We start from the raw sequence: 12,131 nt of genomic DNA on the forward strand, positions 1-12,131 counted from the left end.
TAGGGAATAAATGGTTACTGTTTTAGAGAGATAACCTCTGGGAGGAGGTAGTATTTGAGAAGAGACTTAAATGGAGTGGGCCCTACGTAAATCTTGGGGTTATGTGTTTATTAAAAATTAAGGAAGAGGAGCTGGTCATGGTGGTATGCACTTGTAGTTCCAGCTACATAGGAGGCTAAGGTGGGAGGATTGTTTGAGCCCAGGAGTTCAAGGCAGCAATGAACTATGATCATGTCACTGTACTCTGGCCTGAGTGACAAAGTGAGATCCCATCTTTTTTTTTTTTTTTTTTTTAGGATGGTGTCTCACTCTGTCACCCAGGCAGGAGTGCAGTGGCACAATCTCTGCTCACTGCAACCCCTCTGCCACCTGGGTTTGAGCAAGTCTCCTGCCTCAGCCTCTGGAGTACCTGGGACTACAGGTGCATGCCCCCACGCCCGGCTAATTTTTTGTATTTTCAGTAGAGAGGGGGTTTCACCATGTTAGCCAGAATGATGTCGGTCTCCTGACCTCGTGATCCACCTGCCTTGGCCTCCCGAAGTGCTGGGATTACAGGTGTGAGCCACCACGCCTAGGCGAGACCCCATCTTTTTTAAAAAAAGAAAGAAGGCCGGGCACGGTGGCTCACGCCTGTAATCCCAGCTCTTTGGGAGGCCGAAGCGGGTGGATCACGAGGTCAGGAGTTCGAGACCAGCCTGGCCAAGATGGTGAAACCCCGTCTCTACCAAAAATACAAAAATTAGCCGGGCACAGTGGCATGTGCCTGTAATCCCAGCTACTTAGGAGGCTGAGGCAGGAGAATCGCTTGAACCCGGGAGGTGGAGGTTGCAGTGAGCCGAGATCACACCACTCCACTCCAGCCTGGGTGACAGAGCGAGACTCTATCTTAAAAAAAAAAAAAAAATCATGTATAATCATTGTGTACCTCTGTGCATTTGGTACAGGATGGCAGGAAACACACAGGCTTATAATAATGTCTGCAATTTCTGTTTGGAAACGAAATATTTTAGTGAAAATATCACCAGTGAAAGAAGCAAATCCAGCACTTTTTGGGATTGGAGAAGGAAACCTATGCCATCATTTCTTGTACCAGGCTGCTTGCTGGTAGTTAACAGTTTGTTATCAGGTGTAGGACAAAGAACCAGGGAAAGTAACTAGGCCATTCCTCCTGTTGTTTATTATTTATTTATTTATTTGTTTATTTTTGAGACAGACTCTCGCTCTGTCACCCAGGCTGGCGTTCAGTGGCATGATCTCAGCTGACTGCAACCTCTGCCTCCCGGGTTCAAGCGATTCACCTGCCTCAGCCTCCTGAATAGCTGGGATTACAGGCACCCACCACCACGGCCAGCTAATTTTTGTATTTTTAGTAGAGATGAGGTTTCACCATGTTGGCCTCAGATCATCCACCTGCCTCCCAAAGTGCTGGGATTACAACTGAGCCACCTGCCTCCCAAAGTGCTGGGATTACAGCTGAGCCACTGTGCCCGGCCAGTGTCTTTGTAAAGTCAGAAATTTTATTGTGTATCAAAGATTTAAATGGAAAACAATAGAACCATAAATATACTAGAAAATAGTGGTCATGTCTGTGGGGGAAACAATTAGAATGAGGCTCATTGGACTTCATCGATGCTGTTAATTGTTCTATTTTAGGCAGCATGGGGTATGTTCTATTTTCTTTTTTATTCACTGTACCTGACACATATGTTAACACATTTCTTGCAAGAAAAAGATAATGCTTTTATTTTAAAGAAAAAGTGCCAAGAAGAAACTGGGAGAATTTCCCCACAGCAGCTTATTTTGAAAATATTCCCCCGGGCATGGTGGCTCACGCCTGTAATCCCAGCACTTTGGGAGGCTGAGATGGGCAGATCACAAGGTCAAGAGATCGAGACTGTCCTGGCCAACATGGTGAAATCCCATCTCTACTAAAAATACGAAAATTAGCTCGGCGTGGTGGTGTGTGCCTGTAGTCCCAGCTACTCGGGAGGCTGAGGCAGGAGAATCGCTTGAACCCAGGAGGCGGAGGTTGCAGTGAGTTGAGGTCGCGCTGCTGCACTCCAGCCTGGTCACAGTGAGACTCTGTCTCAAAAAAAAAAAAAAAAAAAAAATTCAAACCCGTAGGAAAGTTGAAAGAATACTAAAGTCATTTAATATCCACATACCCTTCATCTAGATTGTATCTGTTGTTAACATTTTACCACATTTGATTTATTTGTGAGTATATATTTTTGTGCTGAACAATTTGAAAGTTTGCTTTATTCCTCATTTATAAACTCTCTTGCATGTATCTGCTAAGAACGAAGACATTTTCTGGTATAACCACCGTAAACTTATGAGGAAAATTTAAAATACAACACTATCTCCCCAGTTGACCTCAATAATGTCCTTTATAATTTGTTCTGTCCCCACCCCGATTCTATAGCTAGATGTCATAGTTCTTCAGTCTCCTTCAATTTGGAATAGTCCCCTAGCCTTTCTCCCTACCTTTTGTGACATTTTTCCCCCAGTATAGGCCTGTAGTTTTGCAGAATGTATCTCAATTTGGACTGCTGTGATGATTTCCTCATGATTAGCTTCAGGTTAAACATTTTTGGCAGGGATTCTAATGAGTGATGTGTTCTTTACATACTACATCACAGACAAAAGGTAGTATTAGGTTTGATCACTCGGTTAAGATGCTGTTCACCATATTTCTCCATTGTAACAGTACTTTTTTTCCCTTTTATATAAATCAGCATATAATTCTTATGCTAATACATGAAGCTGAGTAAATATCCATTTTCTTCCCATAGCCTTTCACCCAACAGTTTTAGCATCGATTGATTATTTTTGCTTGAATAAATTATTCCTTTGGCGGTTGGGAAATGGTAATTTTCTAACATTTCTTCCACATTTACTTGCATTTTTATATAAAGAAGAGCATGCCTTCTCTGCTCCCACTGCTTCACTTGACTAACCCTGAAATATATATATATATATATATATATACGTATATATATACATATATACGTATATATGTATATATATACATATATACGTATATATGTATATATATACGTATATATGTATATATATGTATATATATACATATATATGTACATATATATACATATATATATATGTATATATATAGAAAGAGAGAGAGAGAGAGAAAGAAAGAAACAGGTGGGCATGGTGGCTGATACCTGTAACCCTAACACTTTGGGAGTCCAAGGCGGGAAGATTATTTGAGCCCAGGAGTTTGAGACCAGCTTGGGCAACATAGCAAGACCTCATTCTTAAAAAGAAAAAAAAATTTTTTTTAAAGTTTTATGTAAATTTAGAAAGAAGAGCAGTCCTTTCCCCAGCTTTGATATTTTAAAATCAGTATGGATTAACAAATTCTATTTTTATTCAATTAATCTATTGATACTGTTATTTTAATGCTCAAATTGTCTCATATTTGGTCAGGAGGAGCCCTTCTAAGTAGGCTTCTGTGTCCTGTTTTGTTGCTGCTATTTTTTCCTGATTTTCTAGAATAGTAAGATATACCAGAATCACCTTCTCCATTTTTTTTTTTTTTTTGAGACGGAGTTTCACTCTTGTTGCCCAGACTGGAACGCAAAGGCATGATCTCAGCTCACTGCTACTTCTGCCTCCTGGGTTCAAGCAATTCTCCTGCCTTAGCCTCCCGAGTAGCTGGGATTACAGGCATGCGCCACCATGCCTGGCTAATTTTGTATTTCTAGTAGAGACAAGGTTTCTCCCTGTTGGTCAGACTGGTCTTGAACTCCTGACCTCAGGTGATCCTCCCACCTCAGCCTCCCAAAGTGTTGGGATTACAGGCATGAACCACTGCGCCTGGCCTACCTTCTCCTTTTCTTACCTCTGCTCTGAAGTTGTGATTTCTCCAAGGAGTCCTGATTCCTTATAGAAGAATGGTATTTTTAAGCCAAAATCTGCATGTTAGATGTGTAAAAATTGTTTTTAAAATCTCACAGAGGGCTGGGTGCAGTGGCTCACACTTGTAATCTTAGTACTTTGGAAGACCAAGGTGGGAGGATCTCTTGAGCCCAGGAGTCTGAGGCTGTAGTGAGCTATGATTGTGTCACTGCACTCTACCCTGGGTGACAGAGCGACTCAAAAAAAAAAAAAAATCCAGTTAATTCCTTGAAATAATAACCAATATTCAAAAGCCATGTGGGAAAACAGTGCAAAGTTGAACAAAATAAAAATCAAAAACTTCTTCAGAAAACAAAAAAGCCACCATAACCAAAGTCAAAAATGACAAGATGGCGAGAAATTATTTTCAACTTATGGGTAGATATCTCATTCTTGAATGTAAAAAGGTCATATTAATTTTAAAAGACCACTGCCTCATAGAAGAATGGGCAAAGGAAACAATAAGAAGTTTACCAAAATAGATATGTATGGTTCTTAAACAATTAAAATGATAAAGCATCTGAATTAAAAGTACACTGAGATGGATTTTTTCACTTATCAGATTGACAGAGACCAAAAAACTTGATAAAGCACTTGATGAGGCTGTGGGGGAAAGGTCTCCACATACATTACAGATAGGAGAGTGCATTGGATTGTAGGTATCAAATGTACACCCACAAAATGGAATAGTATGTATCTATGTAAAAGCATAAGGAAGCTCCTTTTTGATTTAGAAATATATGAATTTATTACCTATTTGAATAAATAAGTTTTTAAAATAGTTGAATGCCTTTGCTGATGTACTACTGAAGTTGACTAAATTTAAGTAGTACAGCGTAGAGAAAAGACAAAAATCCTTAAATCATTTGGTTTTAAGAGACTCTAGAGACAGACACCTGGATTCATTTGCTAGATCTGGCTATTTACGGTTTGATTTTAAGGCAAGTTATGTTAACCGTTTCTTGCCTCAGTTTTCTCTTCTGGGCAATGGAGTAATAGTACATAGTTCATAGCATTGTTGGGAAGATTAAATGAACCATGTAAAATCTTTATAATAGTGCCTGGCACATAGTGAACACTCAGTAAATGTCAGCTGTTTTTACCTAATAGAATTTCTCTAAGAGTGATGAAGAGAAGCCAGTTTCTTGATATATACAGTTAATTACTGAGCATGGTTGAAGAATGGTGTTTAGAGTAGTAGTGGTTACTAGTGTTTAAAGTATGGAAAAAATAAATTATACATAGACACATATGTACACACACCTTAAAACTATATTGTGTGAATATATTTGAATTATTTGATTCCATTAGTATTCCATGAAATATTTATTGAGCACCTATATGTGCCAGGTGCCCCCAGAATTCTGTAGTTACCAGATTTGTCATTATAATAATCAGTTTACTGGTCAAGTATAAAAGTAAAGGATTCTAGTTCAAACAATTACAGTAGTTAAAAGTAATAATTCTTAGTGTTTCCCTAAGACAAGCATTGTAACACTGTTATCCTATTTTTAAAAATATAAAGCCTGGGCTGGGTGTGGTGGTTCACGCCTGTAATCCCAGCACTTTGGGAGGCCGAGGTGGGTGGATCACGAGGGCAGGAGTTTAAGACCAGCCTGGCCAAGATGCTGAAACCCGTTTCTACTAAAAATACAAAAATTAGCCAGGCGTGGTGGCACAAGCCTGTAATCCCAGCTACTTGGGAGGCTGAGGCAGAAGAATTGCTTGAACCCAGGAGGCAGAGATTGCGGTGAGCGGAGATTGCACCACTACACTCCAGCCTGGGCAACAGAGCAAGACTCCATCTCAAATAAATAAATAAAGCCTGTACATACACTTTATATTTAATGTTGACAACGTACCAGGTTTTGAGACCTCAGGCATATTATACTTTACATGTTTAGAGTTATATCTGAGTAGCTACAGTAATGAATTCCTAGTAATAGAGTTTTTAGTGTACATCATTAAAATTGCTTTCATCAGGACTGGAGTGTAGCTGTATTTTTAAAATCTTGTCGGGTATGTAAGCTAGTTTATAAATTTAATAAATGCTTTTAGTATAAATCTAAAGATGTAGAATTTGTGTACTTATAGTAATAACACAGGTTACTTTAAAGTATATGTGTTTGTCTAACAGGCGCTTACAGCTTTTAGATGGGGAATATGAAGTAGCCATGCAGGAAATGGAAGAATGTCCAATAAGCAAGAAAAGAGCAACATGGGAGACTATTCTTGATGGGAAGGTATGGACTACTTAGAAGGTTGAGCACGTTATAGTTATGAACTCCCATTTTTGATTGATGTTTTCTTCCCCAAATGCTAATTCATGTTGGAAATAGAGTCCTTTGTTTTTTATACTTTAAAAAACACAAGTAAATGATCTAGTCAGAGCATTTAACGGAAGATATCTTTTTTTTTTTTTTTGAGGGAGAGTCTTGCTCTGTTGCCCAGGCTGGAGTGCAGCGGCATGGTCTCAGCTCACTGCAACCTCCACCTCCCGGGTTCATGCGATTCTCCTGTCTCAGCCTCCCGAGTAGCTGTGATTACAGGTGCGTGCCATCACGCCTGGCTAATTTTTTTTATTTTTAGTAGAGACGGGGTTTGACCATGTTGGCCAGGCTAGTCTGGAACTCCTGACCTTATGATCCGCCTGCCTCGGCCTCCCAAAGCGCTGGGATTACAGGCATGAGCCACTGCACCTGGCCACACGGAAGGCATCTTTCTTTGAGAGCCAGACTGCCTGATTGAAATCTCTGCTCCTAGCTATGTGGCGTTTGGCAAGTTACTTATCCATGTCTCAGTTTCTTCACCTGTAACATGAGACATAGAATTGATGGATTAGATGAAATAATAAAATATTTAGTACAGTGCCTGGCATACAATAAGTGCTCAATAAATGTTAACGGCTATTTTAAATTCTATTCATTGTAATGGCAGGTAATAAGGGCTGACTAGTAATACATTTATCAAGAAATCTGCAGAATTTAGATTAAGCGTACTTAAAATAACTCTTTTAAGAGATAAAGAGGAATCCATACATTTCTTAAATAGGTAGATTCAAAACTATAATGATGTCCTTTATTTCTAAATATGTTAGGTCAGTGTACCATCCAATGCAAAATCTCATAAGGATTTTTTTAAGTCTTAAAATTAGTACCAAGTTAATCTAGAAGGATAAGTGTTTAGTAATACTAAGGGAAATTTTAGAAAAATATTTTGAGAATTTTTACTTACCAGTTTTGGTATGATATACAGTATACAGTAGTACATACCATAAAGTTAAGAGAAGTTAAACCCTATGGTATAAGCATAGGAATAGACAAGCATATCATTCAGGCATAGTCCTGAAATAGTTTGATGTATATTTGAAATTTAGTTTATGGTAAAGGTGGTGGTATATCTATATGAGAAAGAGAAACTGTTCGTTAATTGTGACAACTCTTCTCCAGTCATCTGGAAATAATCTTAGACCTAATACATTCTGGAAGGCTCATAAACATGTAAAAATGAACATTCATAAGCATGGAAAAAAAATAGGTGAATGTTAATATATTGCAGTGAGGAAGACCCTTCTAAGGATGATTTAAAAGTAAGAAAGCATAAAGTAAAAATTGTCAGGTTAAAATTAATCATTTTTGTACTGCAAAATATCTGAAGTTACAAACAGAAATTATGGAATGGGGGAAATATCTGTAACACAAAATGCTAATATGAATACATAATATTGTGAATTATAAAACAAGAAAAAGATACGCAGTCTAATAAGAAATATGTGTCAAGGACTATCACGCAGTTCTTAAACAAATATAGATGGCCAGCAAACTTTTAAAGCAGTACTCAACCTTATTAGTGTTCAAAGGCATGCAAACGCAGAGATACTACTTTTGACAGTTTGACAAAGATTAAAAGTTTGACAGTTTCTGGTGTTTTAGGGATGTGAGGACACATATACTCTCAAATAATATTTTGATGTAGCAATAAGTTGGGGCCGGGCTCAGTGGCTCATGCCTGTAATCCCAGCACTTTGGGAGGCCGAGGCAGGTGCATCACCTGAGGTTATGAGTTTGACACCAGCCTGGCCAACATGGTCAAACCCTGTTGACCAAAAACACAAAAATTAGCCGGGCGTGGTGGCAGATGCTTGTAGTCCCAGCTACTTGGGAGGCTTAGGAATATTACTTGAACCTGGGAGGCAGAGGTTTCAGTGAGCTGAGATTTTGCCACTTCACCTTATCTGGGGAGACAGAGCAAGACTCTGTCTCAAAAAAAAAAAAAAAAAAAAAGGTTGATACAGTCTTACTATAGGGCAAACTGGCAATATATATAAAGTTAAAATTGTATGTATAGTCTTTAACAATTCAAATTTTATGTTTTTGTCACAATGCAGTAACTTGTTAACAAAAGATGTAGGTAACAGGTTTTCTCAGCATTTTTTAAATAATGAAACGTTAGAAACACATTAAATCTAAAAAGCCATTAAAAAGGATGATAGTTGGACAAGATTTCCATATTAAATTTTTACATAAGTGTATATATATATTTTTTTTCCCTCTTTCTAAAATTTATAACAGTGGTTAACTCCAGGTGATGAGATTTCAAATAATTTTTATCTATAGTGTTTGGGTTTTCTGCATGGATTTATCTTTATGATCTTTTTCATTTTAAATTTCTTGTTTTAAAGTATGTTTTTATTCATGAGACTATAAGGATTATATATATGAAGGGTTTTGTTGTTGTTGGTTTTGTTTGTTGTTGTTTTTTGTTTTTTTTGTTTGTTTGTTTGTTTTTGAGATGGAGTTTCACTCTGTCACCCAGGCTGGAGTACAGTGGCATGATCTTGGCTCACTGCAACCTCCGTCTCCTGGGTTCAAGCGATTCTCCAGCCTCAGCCTCTTGAGTAGCTGGGATTACAGGCACGCACCACCATGCCTAGCTAATTTTCGTATTTTTAGTAGAGATGGGGTTTCACCATGTTGGCCAGGCTGGTCTTGAACTCCTGACCTTGTGATCTGCGCGCCTCGGCCTCCTAAAGTGCTAGGATTACAGGCGTGAGCCACTGTGTCTGGCTTTTTTTTTTTTTTTTGAGATGGAGTCTCGCTCTGTCGCCCAGGCTGGAGTACAGTGGCATGATCTCAGCTCACTGCAAGCTCCGCCTCCCGGGTTCAAGCCATTCTCCTGCCTCAGCCTCCCGAGTAGTTGGGACTACAGGTGCCTGCTACCACACCCAGCTAATTTTTTGTATTTTTAGTAGAGACGGGGTTTCACCGTGTTAGCTAGGATAGTCTCGATCTCCTGACCTCGTGATTCCCCCACCTCGGCCTCCCAAAGTGCTGGGATTACAGGCATGAGCCACCGTGCCCGGCCTGGCCTTTTTTTTGTTTGTTTCTTTTGAGATGGAGTCTCGCTGTGTCACTCAGAGGTGGAGTGCAATGGCGCAGTCTCGGTTCACTGCAACCTCTGCCTCCTGGGTTCAAGCAGTTCTCTTGCCTCAGCCTCCTGAATAGTTGAGATTACTGGCATACGCCACCACGCCTGGCTACTTTTTGTATTTTTAGTAGAGATGGGGTTTCACCATGTTGGCTTGGCTGGTCTCGAACTCCTGACCTCAGGTGATCCATCCACCTCAGCATCCCAAAGTGCTGGGATTACAGGTGTGAGCCACTGTGCCTGGCCTATCTGGAAGCTCTTAACCCTGTAAAATGGGCATCCTTTTAAGTGAGAGCTTATAGATTTACTTCTTTTTAAAAGTTCTGAGGTTTTTTTTTTTGAGTTCCTTAATTGACTAAACCAGTGCTGGTCTAATAGATAATTGGGTTATTTGATTTTTTTTAATCTTGTCAAAAATGTTAATAGTGATTATACTTGAACCTGTATCAAGTATTTTATAAGATAAATTCCTGTGGACTGCTGTGTCCAAACTAGTCTCTGAACACACTTTTACTACATTCTAGTCTAAATAGTTTTTTTTGTTTTGTTTTGTTTTTTGAGATGGAGTCTTGCTCCGTCGCCAGGCTAGAGTGCAGTGGCGCAATTTCGGCTCACTGCAACCTCTGCCTTTCGAGTTCAAGCGATTCTCCTGCCTCAGCCTCCCGAGTAGCTGGGATTACAGGCGCCCGCCACCATGCCCAGCTAAGTTTTTGTATTTTAGTAGAGATGGGGTTTCACCATGTTGTCCAGGATGGTCTCGAACTCCTGACCTCATGATCCGCCCTCCTCGGCCTCCCAAAGTGCTGGGATTACAGGCATGTGCCACTGTGCCCGGTCCTCTAGTCTAAATAGTTTTAAGAGGATTACTTTGTAATAACAATATAGAAGGAGTTTAGGCCTCTGTGGCAGTAAAATAAATTGAAGCTCATTGAAGACTGCTTGCTCTCTCCTATATTCGAATAGGAAAGTAAAAATCAGAAGCAAGGAGAACAATTGAGATACTCTAGTAGTAAGGCAATACTGATCTATACAAAGGTTTTTTTTTTTTTTTTTTTTTTTTTTTTTTTTTTTTTGGTGATCCTTGAAGGACAAGGAAGAAATGATAGACATTTCAAAAAGGACTTGGTAATTACATGAGAAACAAAAGGAGTCAAATATAATTCCAAAATGTTTAGCTTAGGGTCACTAATAGAATGATAATGACAAGAACAAAAATAACATGAGAAGGAAAGTGTTTTAGAAGAAAAGATACTAGATACACTTCTAAACATGTTTTAGTTCAAGGTGACATTGAGATCAACTGGCAATGTCCAAGAGGCAGTTGGAGATATGAGTTTAGAGTTCAAGTGTAAGGATAAGAATGGAGAACCAATTTGGGATCATCAGCTTAATAGGTAAATTCTTGAGGATGGGTGAGTTGATTTGGTCAGATGGCTAAAAGTTAGCTATTTTCAATAGCTCAGTATCCTAAAATCAAAGAAGAGAAGCACTGGCAATCATTGTCAGTGAAACTGAGAGAAGTCAAAGAAAATTACTAATTGAAAAGCTGTTCAATTTACAAAAAAAAACTAATTGGTCACCTAAGAGCAAAAGTTGCATGCTGGTGGGCTTTGGGTACCACAATTTTGTTTTTAAGACATTTCAAGGCCGGGCGTGGTGGCTCACGCCTGTAACCCCAGCACTTTGGGAGGCTGAGGCAGGCGAATCACCTGAGGTCAGGAGTTCAAGACCAGCCTGGCCAAGATGGTGAAACCCTGTCTCTACTAAAAACACACACACAAAAAATTAGACGGGTGTGACGGCGCGTGCCTGTAATCCCAGCTACTTGGGAGGCTGAGACAGGAGAATTGCTTGAACCTGGGAGGGGGAGGTTGCAGTGAGCTGAGACCACGCCAGTTGCACACCAGCCTGGGCGACAAGAGTGAAACTCCATCTCAAAAAAAAAAAAAAAGACATTTTGAACTGGTTAGCAACAACCTAAATGGGAAATTTTCCCGTGAAAACTTTGATTCCTGACTTATTTGGAAAAATCTGAAAATCTGTCTGTGTTGGACCAGTGTTTTCACATGGCAATAATTCACCTGTTGCTGATCAGTGGTCACCTCTTTTAGACAGCCTGTGCTCTCCAGTTCAAGTTCTACAGTGTCTGTTCCATACTTTTACTTTGTTTGCTTAGCCATCTCAGCATTTGGATTTTCAAGACAAATCTATTAAGGCAAATCCACATTGACTTATAATGAATTTTTTTTTTTAATTTCTACAATTTATTTGAATTCATTATCTGAGTCTCCAGTCTTTGCATGTTTTTTATTTTTTAGAGGCTGCCTCCATTCGAAACATTTTCTCAGGGACCTACGTTGCAGTTCACTCTTCGCTGGACAGGAGAGACCAATGATAAATCTACAGCTCCTATTGCCAAACCTCTTGCCACTAGAAATTCAGAGAGTCTCCATCAGGAAAACAAGCCTGGTTCAGTTAAACCTACTCAAACTATTGGTAAGAAACATTGCAATCAAAATAATGGTTTGCAGAGTTAGGTCTTGTGCTTTAGATTAATTCATTTGTGTTTTGCTTTATGCGATTCTTCTTTTTTTTTTTTTTTTTTGAGACGGAGTCTTGCTCTGTTGCCCAGGCAGGAGTGCAGTAGCGCGATTTCGGCTCACTGCAACCTCTGCCTCGTGGGTTCAAACGATTCTCCTGCCTCAGCCTCCCAAGTAGCTGTGACTACAGGCTAATTTTTTGTAGTTTTAGTAGAGACAGGGTTGGCCGGGCGCAGTGGC

At 39.5% G+C, this 12,131-nt stretch overlaps 1 protein-coding gene across 2 annotated transcripts in view; it reads left to right on the forward strand.

Moving 5' to 3' along the window:
* Positions 1-12,131, forward strand: part of SUZ12 (SUZ12 polycomb repressive complex 2 subunit) — a 62,879-nt gene that overhangs the window by 38,178 nt on the left and 12,570 nt on the right. For both annotated transcript variants that reach the window (XM_055258204.2, XM_055258205.2), the window contains 2 exons: positions 6,062-6,167; positions 11,670-11,847. In XM_055258204.2, coding sequence (XP_055114179.1) covers positions 6,062-6,167; positions 11,670-11,847 — 284 coding nt within the window. The remainder of the gene's footprint in view (positions 1-6,061; positions 6,168-11,669; positions 11,848-12,131) is intronic.

This window comes from Symphalangus syndactylus, chromosome 20, assembly GCF_028878055.3.
Source record: "Symphalangus syndactylus isolate Jambi chromosome 20, NHGRI_mSymSyn1-v2.1_pri, whole genome shotgun sequence".
Taxonomy (NCBI): Eukaryota; Metazoa; Chordata; class Mammalia; order Primates; family Hylobatidae; genus Symphalangus; species Symphalangus syndactylus.